General features: G+C 40.4%; 1 protein-coding gene across 1 annotated transcript in view; it reads right to left on the bottom strand.

Moving 5' to 3' along the window:
* Nucleotides 1-1,268: 1,268 nt before the first annotated feature.
* LOC311242057 (inactive all-trans-retinol 13,14-reductase) overlaps nt 1,269-27,096 on the bottom strand; it is a gene marked incomplete at both ends in the record, with an annotated part of 113,154 nt that continues 87,326 nt past the window's right edge. Inside the window, 8 exons of the mRNA XM_084331010.1 lie at nt 1,269-1,438; nt 6,366-6,525; nt 8,757-8,923; nt 9,111-9,220; nt 18,216-18,354; nt 19,912-20,031; nt 20,472-20,669; nt 26,546-26,741. Coding sequence (XP_084187136.1) covers nt 1,269-1,438; nt 6,366-6,525; nt 8,757-8,923; nt 9,111-9,220; nt 18,216-18,354; nt 19,912-20,031; nt 20,472-20,669; nt 26,546-26,741 — 1,260 coding nt within the window. The remainder of the gene's footprint in view (nt 1,439-6,365; nt 6,526-8,756; nt 8,924-9,110; nt 9,221-18,215; nt 18,355-19,911; nt 20,032-20,471; nt 20,670-26,545; nt 26,742-27,096) is intronic.

The following is a 27,096-nucleotide window of genomic DNA, read 5'->3' as shown; positions in this document are numbered from 1 at the left end:
CTCCTTCAAAAGACAGAATCATGTAGGCTACATATTTTAAAGAGAGGCTGAGATTATTATAAAATGGGCGTTCTACACACTTTATGAAAGCAACAGTATTGCACAGCCATAAACAGGAGTGACTTAACAGCTAATAACCATCTCTTAACTCAGTCATACCAGATTCACAATGCATTATAATGCATTTTCTGATGTGATTGTTAATGTAAGGGTAGTGAATATACACTTATGCAACAACACTGTGCAGCATTAACACTTTCTTCAATATAAAGTTCCTAAGATGCTTAATTTCAACCTTTTAAAATTACTGCCGGTGTTCTACTGCTGCTTATACATTGGTTTAACATTCAGCTTCTCATTCATAACATGAACCCAAATAAGAGCTCCCTTTTACTTCTTTCTTTACTTTCTATTTCTTTCCTTCCATCCTTCTTTCCTTCCTTCCTTCCCTCCCTCCATTCTTCCTTCTTCCCTTGGCCTTTTCCCGGACCATATGGTGATGGTAATCTTCCTATTGGTTTAAAGTGTCACACTTTTAGACATAGTCTTTGTGAAAAAAGTGTTGATCTTGCTGCTATAGAATAGAATAGAATAGAATAGAAATACTTTATTCATCCCGAGGGAAATTTGGCACTACAGTAAACATTTCTTGGAGAGTTGCCCTTCCAGGTGCTTCAAGTTCTTTGAAATGTCCATCTTGGAACTCCCTAGCTTTCAATGGCCAGTAGCTATTATTACATCATCATTAGGACGTTCGGTTATCAAAGATTATAACTCACGTGTGAGATTGTCCACCTGATGTAAACAAGACAAAAGTCTTTCTCTGGTCTGCATCCCCTTAACAATTGTGTGTATTGAGCTGTACTGTACTGTACCCATTCTGCAATCTGTTAATAAAGTTTTCAATTAATCAATCAATGGCAGGGCTATATTGCAGTACTACCTCAGTCCTGCAGGGGGAGTAGGTGTTTCTCCCAGGAGTGAAAGAAGCATAGGAATGTGTACTTGGGTGAAAGTAAAAAAAAAATACCCTGATAAAAAAAGTACTCTGGTTATCGTACATGTTTTCCATTCAGTATTTGTAGCATTTTAATTAATTAATTGCATGTTTAGCAGGGAAACCTTTTCTCTTTAAATGTTGCAGAGTAGAAAGTAAAATGTTTACTTTGAAATGTATTGGAGTAAAAGTATGAAGTCCCCTGAACTGGAAATACTCAGGTAAAGTACAAGCTTTTCAAAGTTGCACTACTAGTCTCCGTCCCTGCTTCTCACTGCAGCTTCTTCTTGGCCAGCTCAGCCAGCTCTCTGGCCTTCTTCTTCTTCAGTTTCTTCTTCATCAGCAGCAGGTCGATGTAGACGATGTGATCCAGCACCGTGGAGGCACAGAGGAGACCGCCATGCAGCGCGCCCGCTATCCCACAGCTGAACACGTCCTGGCCTGGGGGCAGACACAGAGACAAACTGGTGTTACTGTTACTGAAAGGTTATTTTCTGCTGACTCACCACTGCCATTGTATCTGAAAATGGTAAATGGCTGCATTTATATAGCAGCTTTTATCCAAAGCGCTTTACAATTTGTTCCTCACATTTTTACCCATTCACTCACACATTCACACCATGCAAGGTGCCGACCTGCTCATTGGGAGCAGTTAGGGGTTTAAGTGTCTTGCTCAAGGACACTTTGACATACTGCCTGGGAGGAGCGGGAATCGAACCGGGAACAGACGATTGCTCTACCTCCCGAGCCATTCGGAGGAATGTGTCTTACACCACATAAACCTGTGAAAGTCAGCACATCTGACTAAAATGCTAAAATCTGCACAAAATAGCTACCAAGCCTTTCAGTAACAGTAAAAAATACTAATATTTGTGTGTTCTGTGATCTGGGAGTGGTAGAGGATGAATTTCATTTTGTTTTTCACTGCACCTTTTTCACTGTACACCGACTTGAGGGGGTTTTTATTTGAGAAAATTCAATTTGTAAATCCGGATTTGTTTTGGCAGTCTGAGAGTTGTATGTCGAGTTGGTTTTTTGTGGATAAGATTTTCAGTTTTGCAGGATTTTTGGAGAAAGCATGGCACTTGAGACAAAACACATTATATCCTATATAATTGTATATGAATTCCTCTTGTTTCTTTGAAGTACATTGTTTACAGGTTGTTTTTGGCCATCTTGGTCTATATACTTATTGTTAAGTATACTATATACTTATTGTTTATGTGTCTTGTAAGCCCATATGGGCTGGGCATACATCTGTATGTAAGACATAAAAATAAAAAACAATAAAAAGATAAAGAAATGTAGGGCGACTTAATTTTTGCCATGTGTGTTTCAAGAATGACTTGAAACACACATGCCAACAACACTGGCACGGTCCTTTAAGAGGACAACGTGCTTACTCATAATAACAGCAAATACTGCCATAGCGGTGACTGCTTTAGTATGAACGCACAACACCGAGATTGGCCCCCAGATTTCAAAAGTGTGATCATCCGATCCAGCTGTAGAGGAACTCAAGTTCAAGAAGGCTTGTTCAGAAATGTTCTAAACCCGATATAATTGAATTAAAAAACCAACTTGTGTTTTGCTTATAGACCTGTTCGCTGTTTACAAACATACCGCGTTCGAGCCAATCAGCAACACCAACTGAGTCAGGTGACTATGTTGCCCACAACCTGCGTGACCTGCTGTGCTAAAAAAGTGCGACGGGGCTCTATGGAGTCTTTCACCTTTACATATCTAGCTTTGGCATGGATTGATTGTTTAGATCTGACCCTGGACTACGTTCCTTTTCCCCCCTTGATGCGCACAGAGTCTGACGTAAACAAGAAACACATCTATAGAATGCTATTTCTATTTATTATTTGATATGTACAGGGCAAAAGCAGAGTATTGCCAGGAAGCTTGCAGAAGTTGTTTGTTTTTAGCTCCAATGACAAGAACCGTAGGAAAATAGATAAGGACATTTCATTTTAAACATTATGGGGCGACAGTGGCTCGGGAGGTAGACCAGTCGTCTGGCAATCCGGAGGTTCCCGGTTCGATTCCCGCTCCTCCCGGGCTGCGTGTCGATGTGTCCTTGCGCAAGACACTTAACCCCTAATTGCTCCCGATGAGTAGGTTGGCACCTTGCATGGTTGCCTCCACCGTCGGTGTGTGAATGTGTGAGTGAATGGGTAAAATGTGAGTAACAAATTGTAAAGCGCTGTATAAAAAAGCAGCCATTTACCATTTACATCATGCACAGACTACTTCAAAGCAGATGTGCATTTCAGTATGTGGCATAAAACTGTGGAAATCTCTACAGAATGATTTAAAGAGTTGTATAAATATATTTCAGTTCAAGAAAATGTATAAAGAAAGAACATTAGACTTTAATAATAATAATAAATCACATTTTTATAGCGCCTTTCAAGAAACCCAAGGTCGCTTCACAATCAAGAGGGCTAGGGGAAAGGGGCGATAGGGGGGAAAGGGGGGGGGGGTGAGGGGGCAGGTAGAGGGATAATGACACCTAAATCTAACCTAAACTAACTAGTGTGGGGAAAGCCTTGGTGAAAAGGTGCGTCTTGAGAGCTGTTTTGAAGGTGTCCAGGGTTGGGGCGTTGCGGATTTCGGGAGGGAGAGAGTTCCAGAGGGTAGGGGACGCCACACTGAAGGCTCTGTCCTGGTGCGAGGGATGGAGAGGAGACCCAGATCAGAGGATCGTAGGTTCCGGGATGGAGTGTGCTGGTGGAGGAGATCAGACCGGTATCGGGGGCGAGGGCATGGAGGGACTTGTAGGTGAGGAGCAGGAGTTTGAAAGAGATGCAGAACTTGACTGGGAGCCAGTGGAGGTGGATGAGGGTGGGGGTGATGTGCTGCCTGGCAGCTGATTTTTTTTTATGAAGTTGAGGGGTAATAGCTTTCCATATGACTCAAATATATATATAAAAAAAAAAATCTCATGTTATTGTTATAATTATTGATTGTTAACACTTTGGTTGCCTAAGGTTAAATTCATGATATACCATAGATTGCCAGCGCTATTTGTCTATGGAGAAAGTCCCCTTCTTTGCAGGGCTATAACTTTTTAAATTCTATTGCTACATTGCCATTATTAGGGCCCATTCAAAGTCCTATATGTATTGTTCATTGTGTAGCAACGTTAAACTTTTTCATTCACATATTCATAGTAAAGTATGGTCTAATGTATAAGTATGTTTTCATCTCTTTCTGCAGCTTTCTCCAGAACGTGATCTATAGCCCCAAATACATTATATTGATGATGCAATACAGTTTTATGGCAATCAGCGCGATATAAAAAATTACAACTAGACGTACTTCTAGAAGTTACTACACGTCATCTGATGTTGACCGGATGGGCTAGGGGCCGTTTATAATTCCGTGGGCAGCGTTATACCAATCATCTAATGTGGGTCAAATGTTGATAATAGCTGTTAGTATCGAAGACGGTAACGTTACACGCTGAAACTCACCCCAGTCTCCGCGCGCCGTTGGGCGATCATCGTAGAGTTGAAATCTTATCATTATGGGATGTAAATTTACCCGGTCCATCTCCAGCTTGTATAATGGTATATACGTCCAAATCATGTTGTTTATCGAGTTATTGGCAATCGATCACTGTGTAGCGTGACGAGCCAGAGTCGCGGGACCTATAGCGAGCACCCGGAAGTACTACGGACGTAGCACAACCTCTATGCCACTTCCTGTTAAAGCGATTGCGCCGATCGGCCACCAGATGGCGCTCCTGAACCGCCAGAGAGCTCAGTGGGTCCTGCTGGTGGATCTCAGGCCAGCGGAGGGGACATATGAATCCGATCGCAGATTTTTGAAATATTGATATAAGGACGCTGTACAGCGTCCCCCGGCAACTTGAGCATGGCCAGCAATGACGTCAAAACACGTTTCATGGCAGTCAAAGTGTTAAATATTTGTAATTGACAGACCATGGGCTAGAATTCAGTGGTTCCCAAACTGTGGTGCACGCTCTAGGTGGTGCGTGACATGAAAAGGCTAATGGTGGTAAATATATATATTTATTACATGGCGTTTTCACAGTCGCCGAAATGCTTGCTTGTGATTGGTCAATAGCCCCCCGACAGCGGTCATTATTTTTCAATAATGACCGCTGTGGGACAATAATGACCGCAGTGCGCAGCTGTTCGCAATCAAGCCCACTGACACACACTGTTTCAGTGCAATTAGACACTGCCGGTGTTCTTCTGCCGGCGATGACAGGGGGCGGAGCGACGAGCGGAGCCAGAACGCAGCCAGAACCAGTGTTGCGAGTCGATGTAAAATGAATTAGGTATATTGTTAGTAAGTTAGCCATGTAATAAGCGGGATAATGTATAGCTATACTCGGTCATTGTCGCAAAATAATTGACCTTCACTGACGTTTAAAACACCTCGCCGAAGCGGCTCGGTATTTTAAACTCCGTGTCGGTCAATTATTTTGCGACAATGACCTCGTAGCTATACATTATCCCTTACATATATATATATATATTTTTTTTTTTTTTTACAATAAAATTTCATAAAAATCTTAGTCAAACCTTTAGTATTATGGATATTAAATATGCTGGCAGAGTACATGCATCCATGTTGTCGTGAACATTTTAATTAAATAAAGAAATTCCCTATCCATAGTCGCCGTGGGAAGAGATAAAATAATAAAAATATATACAATAAATTCCCTACCTACTCATGGCCTTAACTGACAACCAACAGGAACCAAACAATTTTTTTATGCCTAATAAATATAACTAATATACATTATTTCAAATGGGGATTTTCACTGTGTAAATCATGAAATTTAAGAAACGTTTTAATAAAAAACTTACGTTTTAATAATAATAATAAACAATAATGTCTCGGGCGTGTCTGACAGGTGTGCTTCATCTGTGCACGGAGACCAGAAACAATTTTTCTAACAGAAACCCATTGAGGGGTGCGTCAGTTAGGTCGGGAGGTGACAGGGGGTGCACGGCCAAAAAAGTTTGGGAACCGCTGGGCTAGATCCACAAAGAATGGATTGCACGGTGCTAATTGCACCCCCATTTTCAATTCATAATGAATTGTAAGTAAGGGTGCAATTAGCACCGTGCAATCCATTCTTTGTGGATCTAGCCCATGCATTTCTATTGTTTATTTATTGTTTTGAGTAAGGGGCAGGCTAAATAAGATTTTCTTCTCCCTGCTAATTTTCCCTCATGGAATGTGCAAATTAAGATTTGATTATGAAATACTTTTTTATATATATATATTTTATGGAACTGAGCATTACTGTGCTGCATTACCATGAACGGAACAAATACAAATGAAATGTTATTTCCATCCACTTCAAGTTGCGTGGTCCTACCGGAGATGTAGAGGTTCTTCACAGGGGTGTTACACCTGTTCCTCGCCACGGCCTCGGCGTGGAAGCGGTCCAGGTTGTGTTCGGCGGAGTACATGGCTCCCCGCTGGGCGCCCAGGTAGTGCATGTTGGTCAGTGGGGTGGCAACGTCCTGGAAGACCAGCTGGAAAATATATCAAATGCACTGCATGAGGGAAGAGAAATAACTTTTTATAAAACAGTACTTAAGTATTGTAACGAAGTACAATTACTCAAGTACTTTACACCCCTGGCATTAATACAGTGTTTTTATTCAAAGCGCTTTACAACTCATGCCTCACATTCACCCATTCACTCACACAGACGGCTGGAGGGGACCATGTTACCAACCTGCTCATCTGGAGCAGTTAGGGGTTAAGTGTCTTTACTTTGACACGCTGCCGGAGCAGCCGGAATCGAACCGTGAACCTTCCGCTTACCAGATGGCCGCTCTACAATACGTCCTGAGCCACTGTCGCCCCCCAGACTAATGTTAACAAAGATGTATTTATCATGAATTAAAGCTGTACCAGGTCGTTTTGAGAAGAAAACAACTACAAATATGCTTAAATATTGTTTATAAATCGACAGAAAGATCACCCTTTGAAACAAAAGTGAACCAACGTTGGTCTTAGAGGAAGCTTCTTTGAAACAAAATGAATCAACATTGCTCTTAGAGCAGTGTTTCTCAAAGTGGGGGGCGCGCCCCCCCAGGGGGGGCGCAGAGGCATGACAGGGGGGACCTTGAGATTTATATAAAAAAAAATAAAAAATTACAGAAAATTATCACTAAAGTGCTATCTGTTGCAGCTGCACTGTTCTCCATGAAAATACCATTTCTCAAAATCTGAAAATCATTATTTAATAAAACACAGAAAAGGATCACCAAGTTACTCTGGATAAAAAAAAACTTTACAGACAACATTGAGACAAAGCTTCCTGACACATCTCCATCCAAACTCTTGGAAGAACTCTTTGAAATCTCATCTGATACCACCTGGAGAGCTAGTTTCAGAGTGTGGTGCTGAGTACCAAGTATCTCATGATGCAGCAGTTAAGGTGTTGATACCATTCAGCACCACATACAGTATCTGTGTGAAGCTGGCTTTTCATCCATGACAGCTCTGAAAACAAAATATAGGGCCAATTTGAAAGGTCACGATATTGGTGTTATTTCAATAAATTTAAACATGGCCCATTTCATGACTATTTTGTTGGGGCGAGGGGGGGGCCCAAAATATTTTGGTCCGCCAAAGGGGGGCCTGACAGAAAAGGTTTGAGAAGCACTGTCTTAAAGGATGCTTCTTTGAAACAAAGTGAATCAACATTGCTCTTAGAGGATGCTTCTTTGAAACAAAGTGAATCAACATTGCTCTTAGAGGATGCTTCTTTGAAACAAAATGAATCAACATTGCTCTTAGAGCAGTGTTTCTCAAAGTGGGGGGCGCGCCCCCCCAGGGGGGGCGCAGAGGCATGACAGGGGGGGCCTTGAGATTTATATAAAAAAAAAAAAAAAAATTACAGAAAATTATCACTAAAGTGCTATCTGTTGCAGCTGCACTGTTCTCCATGAAAATACCATTTCTCAAAATCTGAAAATCATTATTTAATAAAACACAGAAAAGGATCACCAAGTTACTCTGGATAAAAAAAAAATTTACAGACAACATTGAGACAAAGCTTCCTGACACATCTCCATCCAAACTCTTGGAAGAACTCTTTGAAATCTCATCTGATACCACCTGGAGAGCTAGTTTCAGAGTGTGGTGCTGAGTACCAAGTATCTCATGATGCAGCAGTTAAGGTGTTGATACCATTCAGCACCACATACAGTATCTGTGTGAAGCTGGCTTTTCATCCATGACAGCTCTGAAAACAAAATATAGGGCCAATTTGAAAGGTCACGATATTGGTGTTATTTCAATAAATTTAAACATGGCCCATTTCATGACTATTTTGTTGGGGCGAGGGGGGGGCCCAAAATATTTTGGTCCGCCAAAGGGGGGCCTGACAGAAAAGGTTTGAGAAGCACTGTCTTAAAGGATGCTTCTTTGAAACAAAGTGAATCAACATTGCTCTTAGAGGATGCTTCTTTGAAACAAAGTGAATCAACATTGCTCTTAGAGGATGCTTCTTTGAAACAAAGTGAACCAACGTTGCTCTTAGAGGATGCTTCTTTGAAACAAAGTGAACCAATGTTGCATTTAGAGGATGCTTCTCAGAGAGAGAGAGAGAGAGAGAGAGAGAGAGAGAGAGAGAGAGAGAGAGAGAGAGCAACCAACTCTAATGCCAGTGCCTTGCTCAAGGGAAATGTCAGGAGTATGTACCTAGCATGCATGTATTTTATGGTCGTCATTGTCATCATCATCATCATACCCTGTCTTTGATCTTCGGGAACACGGTGCAGGCCCAGTCGAAGAGCTTGTTGGCGAACCTCATCTTGTAGTTGGTGTACTCGTCTCCCCTCTTCCTTACCGTGGTGTCCGTCCACTCTTCAAACCACTCGTACTTCACCATGGTCAGTATCGTCATGCAGGACTTCCCTGTAGACATAATATGCAGGTTTAAAGGTCAGATGCACACTGGTTTAAAGGTCACATACACGCTGGTTTAAAGGTCAGATACACACTGGTTTAAAGGTCAGATACACGCTGGTTTGTACCTGGCTACAGGTGTGTGTGTGCGTGCGTGTGCGTGTGCGTGCGTGCGTGCGTGCGTGCGTGTGTGTACCTGGGTGTCTGATCTTGGATTCAGGGTCTTTGGCAGACGGCATGGTGATGAACATCATGGGGATATTTTCAGGCGCTTCCTCCTTGTCCAGCGCAAAGAATTCCTCCATCCTAGAAATGATTAGAGTTTATCTCTGTCAAAGCAACACGGCCAAACATTATGGGAAATGTGCTTACCGTCTTCTCCAGAGTCAGACAAGAAGATAGATACCGATTTCCTCTCTGTGCGTTCATTAGAAAGCTACAGTATCCGGCTGCAAGCTAGCGTAGTTTAGCACATTATGAAAGGAAGTGGATACGGACCAGCTAGCCTGTTGGCCAAAAACACCTCTCCTGGAATTTGAACCCTTTCACGGCCACACTACAGAAGGTTAACCCTTTACTATCACACTACCGACGGTTACCAACCGCTAACCTGCTGTGTATTGTCGCAGTGAAAGGGTTAACCGTTTGGTAGTGTGGCAGTGAAAGGGTTAAGCTATAGGCAAGTGGTCCATATCCACTTCCATTCATATGTGCCAAACTAGGAAGAAGAAATTGAAGAGAGCCTGCAAATAGAACTTGTCGAAATGCAGTGTGACGATTCTCTGAAGAATCAACATCAGCTTCTCTCCCTATACACGACTTCTACCGGAGCTGGGAAAAGGCCAAGTTTCCTCTGATGGGACGCCACGCAAAAAGAATGATGAGTATGTTCGGCTCAACCCTTACATATATGTGCGCAAACATTTTCTCTGTTAACTCTGAACAAAAGTAGATTGAGAACCAAAATGGCCGACAGAAGCCATCTTCTGTGAAGTCCTTCGCATCTCAACCACCAAACATACTCCTGACCTGCCATCCATCCTTCTTTCCAAAGCGCAGCATCACTGATCCCACTAATAAAGCTGTTCCCATTATAGGTGAGTTAAAACATATTACACAGTATTAATGTGTTCACAAGCCCTTGTTACTTAATAAATTCAGTTAAAATGTATAACACTTTCGAACAAATATTCGTTGATGTGTTAACAACCCCAATAACTTATTTGCATAACTGGCTTAAATATACCCATCCCAGGCAGGTTTTTTTCCTTTAAGCATAATTCAATTATCAAGCATAATTGACCTACAATTGATTTAGTTAACTTTAATAGTGGCCCATCCTTTTGCATATTCCTCTGAATGTGGCCCTCAGTGAGAAAGGTTTGGACACCCCTGCTCTAAGATCTAACAGCCTGCAGCTCTGCCTCTCTATGGACGCCACTGCAAAATGTCACTTTAAATAATGGAAACGTCACTTTAAAGGAATGAGGTATATAAAAAAAGGTATATAAAACTTTAAGGAAAGAACAGATGTGGCTCTTGTATAGTATAGTTTAGATCGGTGGCGTTGTTAGCCCTGGATGTTTTTCTCCTAGCCCCGGAGCTTAAAAAAAATAAAAATGAATGTTTTTTTTTCTTTTTTTTGGCAGCATCCCCATTGTCTGTGCTGAATGTTTGTTAGTGTTTGGTATTTTTGTTTTGTTTTTAGTACTTTTAAAACATCCATTTTTAGTAAGTAGTAGTTTTCATTTGATCCTATAATTTTTTCATTCACCAATTTGTGGACTGAAAGGCCTGAAAGGCGCCTTATAAATAAAATACATTATTATTATTATTATTATTATTATTATTATTATTATTATTATTATTATTATTATTATTATTATTATTATCATCTAGGAGGGAAAAGACACTTTGAATAGTAGGGACTGCATCTCTGCCTGTCCTGGCCAGGAAACACTTTGCAACTGTGATCTCCTCTGGCAGTAGTTGGATATTGTAATATGTGGCGAGGGGTTGCAGCATTTCCACTGAGAGAAACTGGTCTGAGGCTGGATAACATGCCTGTATGCCTCTCATAAGTTGTTCTCGATAACCTTTGAGTGTGTCCTGCACTGCGCTTTTAAATAGTACAGATAGGTATTGAAGATGTGCACTTTAACACAGCAGCACCTGGAGCCATCCATACCCATGTCCAGTGTCCACTATTATTACAAAACAGAGTAGAATCACATGTCACTCAGCAACATTAATAGATAATATACTTACTAATAATTTAATAGATAATATAGAGAGTGGACTATTAATAAACGACATTAATGACCATTTACCGGTGTTTGTAGTCTATCATTGTGATGTTAAAGTGGTTGATAGTAAAGTAATTATGCAAAGGAGATTAAGAACGGAGGACACTTTAAATAGGTTCAGAAAATAACTATTATCACAGGATTGGAGAAATGTATATGAATCAGTAGATGTGGATTCTGCTTATGATTCTTTTCTCAATTATGTTTCTGCTGTTATATGACAGAAGCTGTCCAATGCAGCAAAGTAGAACAAATGCTAAAAGACCTGACAAACCCTGGATTACAGGAGGTCTGTTGAATGCCTGCAAAAAAAGAACACCTTATATAGAGAATTTATAAAACATAGAAATAAAGAGAAAGAAATTAAGTATAAACTATACAAACATAAACTAACTGATAGTTAGAAAATGTAAGAAAGAGTACTATAATAATGTATTAGAAAAAAATAAAGATAACATAAAGGGAACATGGAATATATTAAACTCAATTATAAAAATAAATCAACTAGTTCTGGCTTTCCAGATGAATTTATAGATGAGGGAAAGTCAGTAAGTAAGAAAAATTAGGTGGCAGAAGGGTTCAACAGATTATTTGTTAATGTGGGGCCCAAACTGGCAGAGGAGATAACCCCGCCACAAGGGGGAGGTGTTTCTAATTATTTTGAAGAACGAAACCCATGTACTATCTTCTTGAGAAATACGGATAAATATGAAATTATTGATACTGTGAAAAAAAAAAATTTATCCACTTTTTCTCCCATTTTCTATTTTTTCTCCCATCCCAATTTTCATATCGTCCAATTCAACCCTCCCCTGTCTTCGAACGTTGTTTCTTGCCTCCCACAAGCCGGCTGCAATGTGGACTAAGTCATACATAGCACGAGTCCCCTCCGATACTCGAGGTAACAGCCGTCGCATCTTTTCACCTGCGCGGCTCGATCTTTCAGCGTCGGGGGTCTGGGCTTTGGAGGGGCCCCGCCCCCGTCGCTTCTTGATTCTACTGCGCAGGCGCACCAACCGACCTGTAGGAGTCGCTGTCCACAACGCCCGATCCCCACCCTTCAGTTTCCCTCCCCGTAATACGGCCAATGTGTATTACTGTGGACGACCAGCTAAACTGAAAGCAATGTGGAGAGCGGGGCTCGAACAGGAGGCATCCTGTTCGAGCCCAGTCTCCAGCATTCGTTGCGAGCGCCTTGCCCACTGCGCCACGTAGCCGCCCGATACTGTGAACAATTTTAAGAATAAAACATCAACAGATTGGAACAGCATTGACATGACCTTAATTAAACAAGTAATCATAGCCATAGCAGACCCTTTAGTTTAGTGCATATATGTAACCTCTCATTCAAACTGGGTGCCTTCCCCACCAAAATGAAAACTGCAAAAGTGATACCGATCTTCAAAGCAGGTGAGAAAAATCTATTCACCAATTACAGGCCGGTTTCTCTCCTTTCCCAGTTCTCAAAGATAATGGAAAAATTATTTGCTGCACGATTGGACAGTTTCATTGATAAACACGCATTACTTATAGACAGTCAATATGGATTTAGATCGAATCATTCAACGTCATTGGCACTAATGGACCTAGTAGAAGAACTGACAAGCATAATTGATAATAAAAAGTTTGCAATAGGGGTCTTCATAGATCTGAAGAAGGCATTTGACACTATAAATCGTGATATTCTGCTAAAAAAATTGGAAAGGTATGGGATCAGAGGAGTAGGGCTCAAATGGTTAAAAAGTTACTTAGAACAAAGACAACAGTTTGTGCAGTTGGGGGAGTACAGGTCCACTCAGTCAAACATAATCTGTGGTGTGCCGCAAGGGTAAATTCTGGGCCCGAAACTATTCATGCTGTATATAAATGATATAGGTAATGCGTAAAAAATATTGAAAAATGTAATTTTTGCTGACCATACAAATGTCTTCTGTGAGGGAGAGAACCTCCAAATGCTGCTAAAGAATGTCGCAGCTGAGCTATCCAAGCTGAAAGTGTGGTTTGATGCAAATAAATTATAATTAAATATAAAAAAAAATAATAATCATGATATTTGGTAAACGTGATATACAAGAAAACACACCGGTCGAGCTAATGATTGATAGTATTAAACTGGAAAGGGTATTTGAGAATACATTTCTGGGTGTAATAATAGACCACAAACTCAACTGGAAACCTCAGGTCAAATATGTCAGGACTAAATTGGCACGGAGTGTTGGTGTTTTATGTAAGATAAGACGCATTCTAAACCAAAAAACACTAGCTATACACTACCACATATGAACTACTGTGCGGAGGTGTGGGATAATACCTACAAAAGCACTCTACAGCCAATATGCACCATGCAAAAAAAAGCAATAAGAATAATCAACAATGTAGGATATTATGAACACACCAATAACTTATTTATAAAGCTACAAGCATTGAAATTTATGGACCTAGTTTATTTCAAAACTGCCCTCATTGTATACAAAGCCAGATACAAACTAATCCCAGGCAACATTCAAAAATGGTTCAGAGACAGGGAAGGAGAATATAACTTAAGAGGGAGAGGGAATCTTAAACAACCAATGGTACACACTACGCTGAAAAGCATGTGCATATCTGTTTGTGGAGTGAAGTTGTGGAATATTTTACCTGAATACATCAAACTGAGTAAACATATGGCACAATTTAAAAAGCAGCTTAAAAAATACACATTAGAGAAATACAGAAATGAGTAATGAGGATAAACAAAGAAATGCTATATTGTGTTATGTAGTTCTGTACTGTATTCACTGCTGTCATGTGAATCAAGTTTTTTTCTTTTCGTACTATAAGTAAAAGCATATTCTATATTGTATTATACTAAATTATGTTATAACTAGTAAAATTAATGGAAGAACAAATGTAAATGTAAGGGGGTAGGGATCAATAAGCTTAGCTTCCCTCTACTCCTTTTTTGGACATGTCTGCTAACAAAATACATTGCTCTTGACTTTTTGTTTATAATTCATTTTTTTTTTAATGTTTTTTTTTTATTGTTTTAAAAAGAATTTGATTTTTGTTGTTATGATTGTTCTGTTTGACGGAGCTATATACCGTGATTTGTTTGGAGGAATATGAAGAATACATGTTCAAAAATAAACTTTTTCATTCATTCATTCATTCACTGACAAAGACATGCTCATGATACTGTGATAAACTATAATAAGCTTTAATCGAACCCTGGTTCATTTCCTCGGATAGTCCAGTTGGTTTGGGGTGGCGTGAAAGCTCATTCACTCTTGCAAGTGAACCCTGCTGCGGTTCATTTCAGATGTGAATGCAAAGTGGACCAAAGGCAGGAAAAGACCCAAAAATCTAATATTTTTTTATGAGAAGACTGAAACATATGTATATAATGAAACACACAATACAGTTTTTTTCCGATTGCTTAAGCACGATTTTGAAAACAGGGCCCGGTGTTTCAAAACACTACACACAATTAGCACAACCACACACACAATTATCAGAACACCTCAGATCCTTTGCTAAATTAAACACTCCTGTCAAAACTATACACTAATTTATAAAAACTACATTTTGTTACCATATGAAAACACACGTTTCATATGACTTTATTCTGTTTGAACCAGTTACACACTGCTGTGCTTAACCTAAAACACATTTAGCAATTCTACTTCTCAGTGATTAGAGTACTGCAAGTGAAGTACACGGAGAATGTGCAAATATACAATAAATTCACCAAACACTACACAAGACCAATGCTGTGTAGACTGATGAAAATATTATTTATTTATTTCCATATACCCAAATCAATGATGCAGACTGATGAAAAAAACATTTTCTCTCCATATACCCAAATCAATGATGCAGACTGATGAAAATATAAATGTTCTCTCCATATAACCAAATCAGTCAACATTTCAACATGGAGAATCACAATAAAACATGTCCCAGTTTTCATGCTACTACAGTGTGCATAACACTGTAAGCTCAGCAAATATCAGACAAACATAAAATACTGTATCCAGTACAATAAAACAAAAACAAAAATAGAAAAAATTTAAATAGAGTACAGAAAATACTAGACATTATCTCTTTGCCTAGCTGGATCTGGCAAGAGAATCTTTTGTTGTGATTCTCCATGTTGACATGTTGACTGATTTGGGTATAGGGAGAGAAAATGTATATTTTCATCAGTCTGCATCATTGGTTGTCTTGTGTAGTGTTTGGTGAATGTATATTTTCACATTCTCTGTGTACAGTATTTCACTCTCCTTCCATTTTGGTTGAAGACAGGTGAACTCACCTGCTGCATTTTTATAGTGCTTAAACCTGATTGGTGTATCATTTACCATTTATCTACAATTAAGCAATGGTATGTTTGTGCATCTGATGGCTGTGTTTAACCAATTGGCTCATATGTGTGGTAATTTGACATTGTGTCTAATGTAATGCAAGTGTGTTTAGTGTTTTGCAAATCACTGTGTGTATTGTTTTGCAAAAAGTGTGAGGCTGACATTGTGCTTATATGGGTGCAAATCTGGGCCTATGTTTTGCTCCTTGAGTCAGTGTAAGGTTTTGATAATTGTGTAATACTTTTGATTTGAGTGTTTATGCAATCGAAGAAAACTGTAAAGACTAGAGATTAACTGCTTATTTATTTTGTACATAGACTGTGCATATGTTTGTTTGTTTGTTTGTTTATTTGCTTATGTGTATGATTCTTAACACAATGGCGCCCGACCACGGAGATCTCAGTGTTTCGATTCCACCCATTGTGGACAGAAGCACGGATATATCCGTGGCAAGTTGTTATTGCTTTTATTCCATTTTAATAACCTATTAAAGGTCGCCGAGGTGCACTGCAGATGTACCCTACTCTTTGAATTCGAGAAAGTGCAATACCGGCCAGATCCTCTTAGGGGCGCTATCGCGATAATGCAGTGTGCCCTGTGGCTGAATGGAGCATTCTTTTTTTTTACTTTCAATGGAGTTTTCAGGTAGCTGGATTCTGGATGTGCAGCATGTAGCTTGGATTACGTTTTGGATTGCGGATTTCACTATGCAATAAGGGGATTTATCATCAGTCAATGGACATATTGATCTACCGGATGGCGATCGATAACGGGGAAATGCTCGGGGGGATCCAACCGGCTCATGGTAAGATCTTTTTCACGTAAATTACAGCCCGATCGAGCCTTGTTATGATACGATACGATCGGCCCATGTGGCTACTTAGACGAACACGGTTATTGATAATCAATAATAAGAAACGACGTCCCCCGCCCCCCCCCCCCCCCCCTTTCATGCATACATGCTTGAGGATCGTGCCGATCATATGCAGTTTGAGTTTTAACTGTAGCATCTGTATAACGGAAATGCCATTGGATATAACGTTAGTAACTATTAGCCCTTTATCTCGCCTTCCAGGAAATATACTAGACCAAATGCCGTATAACGCTTATATTCACGGCGCTATAAAATGAGAACGTATTGATGAAAAAATTATTTCTTTAATCCATTTTGAAGGGACGGTTTATGGTCCCAATTGACAATGAGAATGGACAGATAGCAATACTATAAAGTATAGATTTAGCTCTACAAACAGCCCCATGTTGGTTTACATTTGCCGGTCCTCTAGAGATTCATTAGACACATCCCAATGGCCCCGAATGTGTTAACTGTGTTTTTATTTTGTTATTGGTGTGTATGTATGTATATGTATATATATAATATATATATGTATATATGTATGTATGTATGTATGTATATTTGTACTCATGTTGGGGCCTCTTGGACCAGATCAATGTTTTATCTGGCTAAATAAAGGTTAAATAAATAAATAAAAAACTGATGATTTGGTCCTGTTAAATTTGAATTTTCTATGGGGACTGCCCAGATCCCTCTCATGGACCTGGACCTCACTTTGAGAACCTCTAATCTAGTTCTTCAGTATTAGTCTCTAATTACTCTAAAATTGCATATTTCTGTGTAAAAAAATTAAATGCCCTGGTATGTATGTGACAAATAAACCTCTTGACTTGATTTATACAATAGTGACACCTTGTGGCCATTTAAAGCAGCACATCATCTGCATCCAGTGTTAACACATTAAGAGTGCAGAGAGGGAGAATTTCTTTCCAAATCCATGACGGATTATTGATGACCTGCTAGTTATTCATACTCTGATTGCTGTCTTGCTACACTAACTGTAATGGATGGACATCTTTTGGGGAATTCCAGTCATTCCCGACCCTAGCCCCCTAACCCATAAACTTAACCCGTCTAAACTTCTAACCTTCACCTGAACCTAAATCTAAAATAGTCCCATGTCCTACTGAGTAGAAGAACATGTCCTCAAACGACACACACACACACACACACGCGTTTCTTGTATAGTATTTAATGTTTCTTGTATAGTATTTAATGTTTCTTGTATAGTATTTAATGTTTCTTGTATAGTATTTAATGTTTCTTGTATAGTATTTTACGTTTCTCTTTTATTACTTGTGTGATTTTATTACTGCACTTTAAGTTTGAGTCCCAAATCTCGTTGTATGCAAATATAATGACAATAAAGTACAATCTAATCTAATCTAATCTGAATGAATGAAGTTTATTTTTTCTGTCTTGTTTACAGACAAATCAAACACATCTGTGTGTGGACTTACAAAACAAATAAAAAAATATCACAAATGTACATATTATTCAAGGCAAGCTCACACACAAAATCCAAAATCAACGACCAAAAAAAAGGAATAGGCTGAAGGCAAGCACATGCTTATTTTTGCCTATCCTTTACAAATTCTTAAAAACTAAATATATTTTAATATAAGAAAGAAAAACTTAAAATATGCTGCAAGATATAATATTTTGAAAGAAGAAAAACAAATGTTTGAAGTATTACTCAAAACTGTACTCCTGAATTATTTTATCCTTTAAGGCTTTTTTTAAATCTCCCCTGAGAGGTACACAACTAATCTAATCTAACAAAGGGCAGTACTTACGAGCGGTCCATGTTGTTGTTCTTGAAGAGCCAGAAGTTGGTGGAGACCAGGCCCAGCTCCTCCTGTGTCCCCTCGAAGCCAGAGAACACCAGGAAGGAGCCCCTGCCGTGCTTCATCATGTTCAGCCTCTCCTCGATGTCTGTGAGGGAGTATCAGTTTACATTATAGGGCCGGCCAGGCAATATAGGGACATTTATCGATTATCTAATCATCCCTTCCCCTTAATTGGCTAATAGCAATCCCTGTCTCATGAGCCATTCAACCATTGTGTAGTGGGATGTGTGCCGGCTGCAGCCATTGAGCCTGCATAGCCCAAGGTTGGGTGCTACCAGTGGTGGTGAAGGAGGCAATTTCCACCCTACAGTATATTGTAAAGCGCTTTGAGTGTCTAGAAAAGTGCTATATAAATGCAAGTAATTATTATTATTATTATTATTATTATTATCTAAAGCAGAATTGTAGTGGCCGCTTGTCGCTCCCCAATGAATCGACAAGCGTCCACGATGCACCCGCAATTAACTATCTTACTCAGTCCCAAAGTTGTGATGTTGAATGAATTGAATGTCCAAAGTTGCTCCTCTTACGGTTTACAGGGTTTATTGTTGTCCAAAGGTAAATGATAGTGGATGAAGGTTTAAATCAGAACAATTGTCAAGTGCTCCATTGTCAGTTCCAAAACGGTGAGACAGATAGAAAAATGTATCCTCATCACAGGTGCACGAAGATTGCCGTGATCACCTTGGCTATTTATAGGAGTGGGCTGTAATGGGTGGTGAGCCCTCTAGTGTCCAAACATAAATAAGACAGTCTAAAGGTTTAAGACAGTCTAAACAGTGCATAGTTCTAATATATAATATAATATAATAATAATAATAATAATAATAATAATAATAATAATAATAATAATAATAATAATAATAATAATAATAATAATAATAATAATAATAATAATAATAATAATAATAATAATAATAATAATAATAATAATAATAATATATAAATCCACCAAGTCGGTTTCTGCCTCTACAAGAATAATCTCTGATTATATAGAATCTCTGATGCTCTTGTGAACCAAAGATAAGCCTAGAAAATGCATATTTAGAATGACATGTAAACGACAATGTAAATAACTGTGAAACAGTAGCCTTTCAGGAAGCTTTCTAGCTTCAGTGTCCCAGGGACCCAAAGAAAATATACCATAGAATTTGGTTAGATAAATATACCATAGAATTTGGTTAGATAAATATACCATAGAATTTGGTTAGGAAAATATACCATATAATTTGTTTCACTTCTAATTTCTCTCCCGAAAACCACACAGTAGTAGGAGTATACTTTTCAAATGTCAAAAAGGAATTATGGGAAATGCGCTTACTTACTTCTTCAGAGTCGGACAAGATAGATACCAATTTCCTCTCTGTGCGTTCAGTAGCTGCGAGCTAGCTTAATTTAGCACAAATGAATGGAAGCAGATAAAGACCAGCTAGCCGAGCTGTTGGCCAAAAGTGGTCCATATCTGCTTTAATGCATTTGTGCTAAGCTAGGCTAGCTTGCAGCCGGATAGCTTTCTACTGAACGCACAGAGATGAAACTGGTGTATATCTTCTTGTCTGACTCTGGAGAAGACGGCGAGCGCATCTCCCATAATGTTGGTGTGTTCCTTTAAGTCGGCCCTATAGAGTACTGTGCGGCTCACCTGGCTTGACTTGGATCTCGGGGGGCAGAAGCTTCTGGAAGGTGGTGAAGATCCCACAGTTAGAGATCACAACGGGAGCACGGACCTCAACCTCCTCCTGTCCCTTCCGCACCTTCACACCTATCACAAACAACACAAACGTTTGATTGGCTTTTTTGTCTTAGGCAGAATATCGGTGCTCTCACATTCAAAACATCACAAGATCGGATTGTCTTTTGTCACGGCCTATTATTGATCTCACCATTAAGAACTCTCACATCTCCAAAAGGTCATGTATGATTTAGTGATGTGATGACATGAATTGTTGTATCCCTTTGCTGGATTCCTCTGCATGACTTGATGAGTGGAATGTTTGTCGTTACATGTCATTGGTGGTTCAACAAGTTTCCCTCTCAGGGGATTAGTGTATCAATCAATCAATCAAAAATCAATGTTCTGATAGACATGCAGACCACATGCAGACCAATTAGTAAGCCAGGCTACCGGGAAAAACTCCCAGTGCCAGTCCAGACCACAGAATAACCAATAATCACTTATTATTATTGAGTGAATCTTCTTACCGTAAGCTGTCTCCTTCTCGTCGACCAGGATCTGTGTGACGGGGGCTCTGACCAGGCAGTTGCCTCCGTATCTCTGGATGGTACGGATGATGTGGAAGGCGATCTCGCTGGCCCCGCCCCTCGGGTAGTAGGCACCTCGCTTGTAGTGGTGAATCAGCAGTGCATTGATGACGACACTTGAGTCCTTTGGAGGCACACCTGAATGTATAGACAGAGAATTGTTATTAAAGGTGCTATAGATAACATTCGGCCACTAGATGTCGCACTAGAGCACTAGCAGCACGTTTATTCAATCAGGTGCGTTCCATGTGGGGAAATGGGAAGTAGGGAGAGGATACATGTGCACAACATGTACCCAACAAAAGATTTTCAATGACAAATTCATATATTAATTCATATATTATATCAATATCTTTTTTGGGGGAAAAGCAATAATTTTATTCTGCACCTTTCTAAAAGCTCTGTGGTTGTATTAAAAAATAAAATGCATACGGTCATTAATCTAGGAGGCACCATGATGCTCTTTTTCCTCTGAGAGTGTCCAAAGTTTGAGCTCTCTTCATGGTGGTTAATATCCGGTTAAAAACAATATTGCATGGAATTGTATGAACTTTGACCTGGTGACACTTTGCATCTTGTTTTCCAAGGTTTCGCTAGTGCAACGCACATAACCCACCAAGATAATTCACTTTCACTTCTTTCTGTAAAAATGCCATACTTACACAAGTTTACATCCCTTTGAACGTCAAAACCATGCTGGCCCATATCTAGACAGGGATGTGCACAGGTACGGGCTATTGTTGCCCGGGCAACAGCCCATTTACTCTGATTGGCTGAGTTGCCCCTCTGGAGAGCCTTTTTTTTATTAAATTTTTTTTACATAAAACATTTACAAACAGCTCTGCTGCAAATACAGGGAGGGGCAAGAAGGCACAGCGAAAATATTTGATACTTATATACTTTTATATATATATATAAGGGGGGGGTGCCCTTTTTCCAGGTTAGAGCAATAGCCCCATATAGTCTCTAGATGTATCACACTCAAACAGAAGATTTAGGGTTTCAGGATGTCACCAGTTGGGTATGTGGTGATTTATACTAACCACTAGATGGCCCCATCTACCAGGGTACCGCGATCCAGTCTCTATAAATGTTATAATGAGACACCTGTTGCATGTTGACATGTACGTTACCTACCTACCTGTTGTATGCTACCTAACTACTACCAGGACCTAAATAAATGATATTCAAAGAACCCCAGTTTCTTCATTGATGGACAGAAACATTACATGGTACCAGGAGTGTAATCACGAGTCGTCATGATGGAAAGTGTGAAGCCGCCGGACGCTGTGAATTGGACTGGTAATGTGGATTATGAGTGGCGTACCTTCAAACAGCGTTTCATGCTGTACCTGATGGCTGTTGGACTGGAGGGAAAGTCTGAAACGAGGCGAATTGCACTGCTTCTGACCATCGCGGGACAACAAGCTGTGGAAGTATATAACACGTTTGTGTTCGCCGAGGACAGAGAGAAATTTGCGGAGGTTGTCAAGAAGTTTGATGAACACTGTTCGCAGAAGAAGAACGAAACCTTTGAAAGGTATGTGTTTCGCTCGAGGATGCAACAGTCTGCTGAAAGTTGTGATGTGTTTCTAACGGACTTAAAGCTAAAAGCTAGAACGTGTAATTTTGGAGATGTGCACGACTATGATCCGTGATCAAATTGTGTTTGGCGTACTGGATTCGAAACTGAGGGAGAGGTTACTGCGGGAGACAGAGCTAACCCTTGAATCAGCTGTGAGAATATGTCACGCAAGTGAATTAGCAGTACAGCATGCCAGAACATTTGCGGGAGACGCTAGAGATGGAGCAGCGGTTGCTATGGTAACGAGGAAGCCCTACAACAAGGGAGAAAGGGGGCGGTACAATCAACAAAAGGGATCAGACACTTTTCAATGTAAAAGATGTGGTACTCGTCGTCATGCACCAAGACAATGCCCAGCATATGGAAAAATGTGCCATAAGTGTCAAGGACAAAATCACTTTTCCAAGCAATGCTTTGCCAAGGAAAAAAATGGCAGAGGGGAACGTGTACACACAGTAGAGGAAAATGACCTGTGTGATTCCTTCTTTGTGGGCATGGTGACACAGGATGAGGACAGACAGACAAGTGTGAATAGAGTGGAGCAGGACAAGTGGGCCGAGCCCTTGCATATAAATGGAGCTGTAATTGCTTTTAAACTGGATACAGGAGCAAAGGCTAATATGATAAATGAACTTCACATCAGAAACATGAAAGTGAAGCCCCACATTCGTCCTAATCCCATTCCACTCAAAGCCTACAATGGACAGCCCATCCCCACAAGAGGAATGTGCAGACTGAAGGTGAGAGTTAAAGGCAAAGAGCATCACCTCATGTTTGTAATAGTTCCAGATGGACATGACTCACTGTTGGGAGATGACGCATGTGAACAAGGGTTTAGTCAAAAGGATGTATAGCATCAAAACAAATGCACAGAATGACATAGACAATAGTGGATCAGTATACTGATGTATTCAAAGGGTTTGGTGTCTTACCATACACCTACAAGATCCAACTGAAAGAGGATGCACAGCCAGTCATACATGCTCCCAGGCGGGTTCCAGCACCGCTCAGAGAAAAGGTGAAGCAAGAGCTCGACCGAATGATGTCACTGGGGGTGATAAAGAGAGTGGAGGAGCCCACTGAGTGGGTGAATTCGATGGTGTGTGCCAAGAAGCCAAATGGTGATATACGTCTGTGCATGGATCCAAAAGACCTAAATGCAAACATAAAAAGAGAGCATTATCAGATTCCGACAAGAGAGGAAATAACGAGTGAAATGGCCGGTGCAAGGTATTTCAGTAAATTGGATGCTTCACAGGGCTTTTGGCAGATCAAACTGCACGAAGACAGCACAAAGTACTGTACATTCAATACACCATTTGGCCGCTACTCGTTCCAAAGGATGCCTTTTGGAATATGCTCTGCTCCTGAAGTGTTCCACAGATCTATGGAGCACATACTGGAAGGTATAGAGGGAGCACGAGTGTATGTGGATGATGTGGTGGTGTGGGGATCCACACTGGAGCAGCACAATGAGAGACTCATCAAGGTTCTGCAAAATGTCAAAAAGCATGGACTAAAGCTCAACAGAGCAAAATGCCAGTTTGGTGTGAGAGAAATCACCTTTCTGGGAGACAAGCTTTCGAGTGCAGGTGTCGAGCCTGACATCCGCAAGGTGAAAGCTATAGTGGAGATGCCGAGACCTGAGGATAAGCAAGGTGTGTTGAGAATGATGGGAATGATAAACTTTGTTGGAAAGTTCATACCAACTTTGTCAACCAAGACAGTGCACCTCAGACAGCTGTTACACCACAAGTGTGACTTCAAGTGGACTGACAGTCATGAAGAGGAGTGGACAACACTGAAGACCATGCTCACAACAGTACCAGTCTTGACATTTTTTGACCCGTCCAAAAGGATAAAGATTTCCACTGACTCATCCAAAAATGGGATTGGAGCGGTGCTGCTACAAGCGGATGGAGATGATTGGAGGCCAGTTGCCTATGCATCAAGAACGATGACAGTAACTGAATGTCGCTATGCACAAATTGAAAAGGAGTGTTTAGGACTAGTCTATGGATTTGAAAAATTCCACAGTTATGTGTATGGCCTACCAAGATTTGTGGCAGAGACAGACGCCGTTGATCTCCATCATAAAGAAAAACCTCAGTGAGATGTCACCACGCATACAGAGACTGATGATGAAGCTGCAACGTTATGATTTCGAGCTGATATACACACCAGGTAAACACATTGTGATGGCTGATGCTCTGTCCAGGGCAACGACACAGAGTGACGCACCAGTGAGCTCGACGGAGGCTGATGTTGAATTTCATGTAAACTTGATTGCAAAATCACTGCCTGTGTCAGACAGAAAATCTAAACAGATTTCAGCAGAAACGGAAAAGGACCCCCTGTTACAGAGGGTCATGACCAATATGAAAGAGAGCTGGCCTAAAGGAGACTGTCGGCAATATTACAACATCCGAGCAGAGCTGAGTGTGATAGATGGAATGTTACTCAGAAAGAACACAATTGTCATTCCTCAGTCACTGAGACAAGAGATGTTGAAGAGACTTCACGAGGGGCACCTCGGAATGGAGAAATGTAAGAGAAGGGCCAGAACGTCAATATATTGGCCAGGCATCAACACAGACATTGACAAGATGGTCTCGAGCTGTGTAACCTGTCTGAAACACCATACGACGCAGCAGAAAGAGCCCATGGTAACTGCAGACCTACCTAAGGTGCCTTGGCAAAAAGTGGGAACTGACTTGTTCCACCTGGATGGAAACAATTATCTACTGGTTATAGACTATTTTTCTAACTATCCAGAGATAGCACTGCTTTCCAGCATGACAGCTACTTGTATGATTACACATATGGGTTAAATCTATCTTTGCGAGACATGGAATTTGCCAGGTTCTCGTTTCTGACAACGGACCAGCTTACAACTGTAAGGAGTTCCAAAACTTTGCAGAAGAATATGATTTCCAGCATGTAACCTCAAGTCCCCTGTATGCCCAATCCAATGGTAAAGCAGAGAAAGGTGTGGGCATAGTAAAGAGGCTGCTCCTGAAGGCAAAAGAGAGTGGTTCTGATCCATATCTAGCTCTACTGAGTTACAGAGCATCACCACTAGAACATGGACTGTCTCCTGCTGAGCTTCTGATGGGACGGAGGCTGCGAACCACACTTCCTTGCACTGCAAAACAGAAGAATAATAACATCGTGAGACAGAAACAGAAGTGTCTGCAAAACAGACAGAAAGCAAACTATGACAGTCTCAAAAGGTCTAGTACCACTGTCACGGCGTGACACAGTGAGACTACAGGATTCTAAATACTGGGACAGGAGAGCCACAGTTCTGGAGGAAGTGGGTCCTAGATCCTACACCGTCAGAACAGAAGAGGGTCAAGTCCTAAGAAGGAATCGACGAAGCTTGTTGAAAACACCAGAGACACTTGGAGAACGGTCAACAGCTGATGACGAAGTTTGCACCACAGCAGCACCACCGACAGCTGGGCTGACAAACTTGCCACCACCAGCTGACCAGACACCTTCAACACCAGTACTGAGAAGATCTACACGTCAGTCTAGACCACCTGACAGACTTCAGTATTTGTAAAGAACAGCACAGAGCTCTATCCTTTTGCATTAAAAGAATATAAAAGAAAAATTGAAGAGGCAAAAGGAAAATAATTATAGAGCATGATGTATATATATATAACGTTGATTTATGGTATGCAGGTTAAAGTAAATAAAGATAGTGTTTGGAAATAGCAACAGTAGAAAAAAACTAAAAGATGACTGTTTTGAGTCAACAGAAATGTTTACATTTATTGTTGTATGCCGGTATAGCATTCATAGAAAGGAGGATGTGGTGATTTATACTAACCACTAGATGGCCCCATCTACCAGGGTACCGCGATCCAGTCTCTATAAATGTCATAATGAGACACCTGTTGCATGTTGACATGTACGTTACCTACCTACCTGTTGTATGCTACCTAACTACTACCAGGACCTAAATAAATGATATTCAAAGAACCCCAGTTTCTTCATTGATGGACAGAAACATTACAGGGTACAGGACAGGGAATAATTTTTGGACCACTAGAAGGCAGCAAGTCGCCACTTTATACAAACAAGTTTTATTGCCTGAAACCTTTATTTGAGTGAAAACGGGAGCAGAGAACCACAGACACTAGCAGCGTGTTTATCCAATCAGGCACCCACATCCACGTGGGCGAAATGGCAAGTAGGGAGGGGATACATGCTAGGGGTGGGGCCCCACAATACAATATAATCACGATACTTATGTCATGATACGATAATATCACGATTTTGCAATTGTGTATTAAGATGTATTTCCAAAATATATATAAAATGTTTTATTTATTTTTTAAAACATCACACCTGAAAAGGCGAATGGGTTCTTCGTGGAGTCTGTTCTGATCTGTAAAAAAAAAAAAAAAGGATACCATACCGTAGAAGAGGTAGGAGAAGATGATGTGGAGGTCCTTGTTGGAGGTCAGGGTGTCCACCAGGGTGGTGGCGCAGGTCCCAGACAGGGTGAAGATGGAGGAGGCGAGGTGAGCGAGGCGTGACTTGAGCAGGAAGAGAGCGACCCACTGTGGGATGAGCTTCAGGGTGGCCAGGTAGTGGGTCTTCCTGGCAGACACCTGGTGGACACAGACGATTACCAGATTTACTTTATCGTCAGTTTTTACACAAAGCCGCATTGAAATGTGTCTTTTCTGCATATTTACATACTGTAAGTTTACTGTTCAAAAAGCCAAGAAAGGGATTAAAAGGAGATGTATCTCTATTGTTGGGGTTAACTTGTGGAACAATGCTGATATACATTTAAGAATGAGGTCGCTTAAAAAAAGAAAACGTTTTTCTTAAGTACATTCAAGAGCAAATAATTATCAACTTTTACTTAAGTAGAATTTGAATGGAGGACTTTTATTTTTACCATAGTACTCATTTATCTGGGTATTTCTACTTTTACTTAAGTAAAGGAACTGTGTACTT

The sequence above is a fragment of the Notolepis coatsorum genome (genome assembly GCF_963971535.1).
Source record: "Notolepis coatsorum genome assembly, chromosome: 15".
Lineage (NCBI taxonomy): Eukaryota > Metazoa > Chordata > Actinopteri > Aulopiformes > Paralepididae > Notolepis > Notolepis coatsorum.
This window is presented reverse-complemented; position numbering and strand designations above follow the sequence as displayed.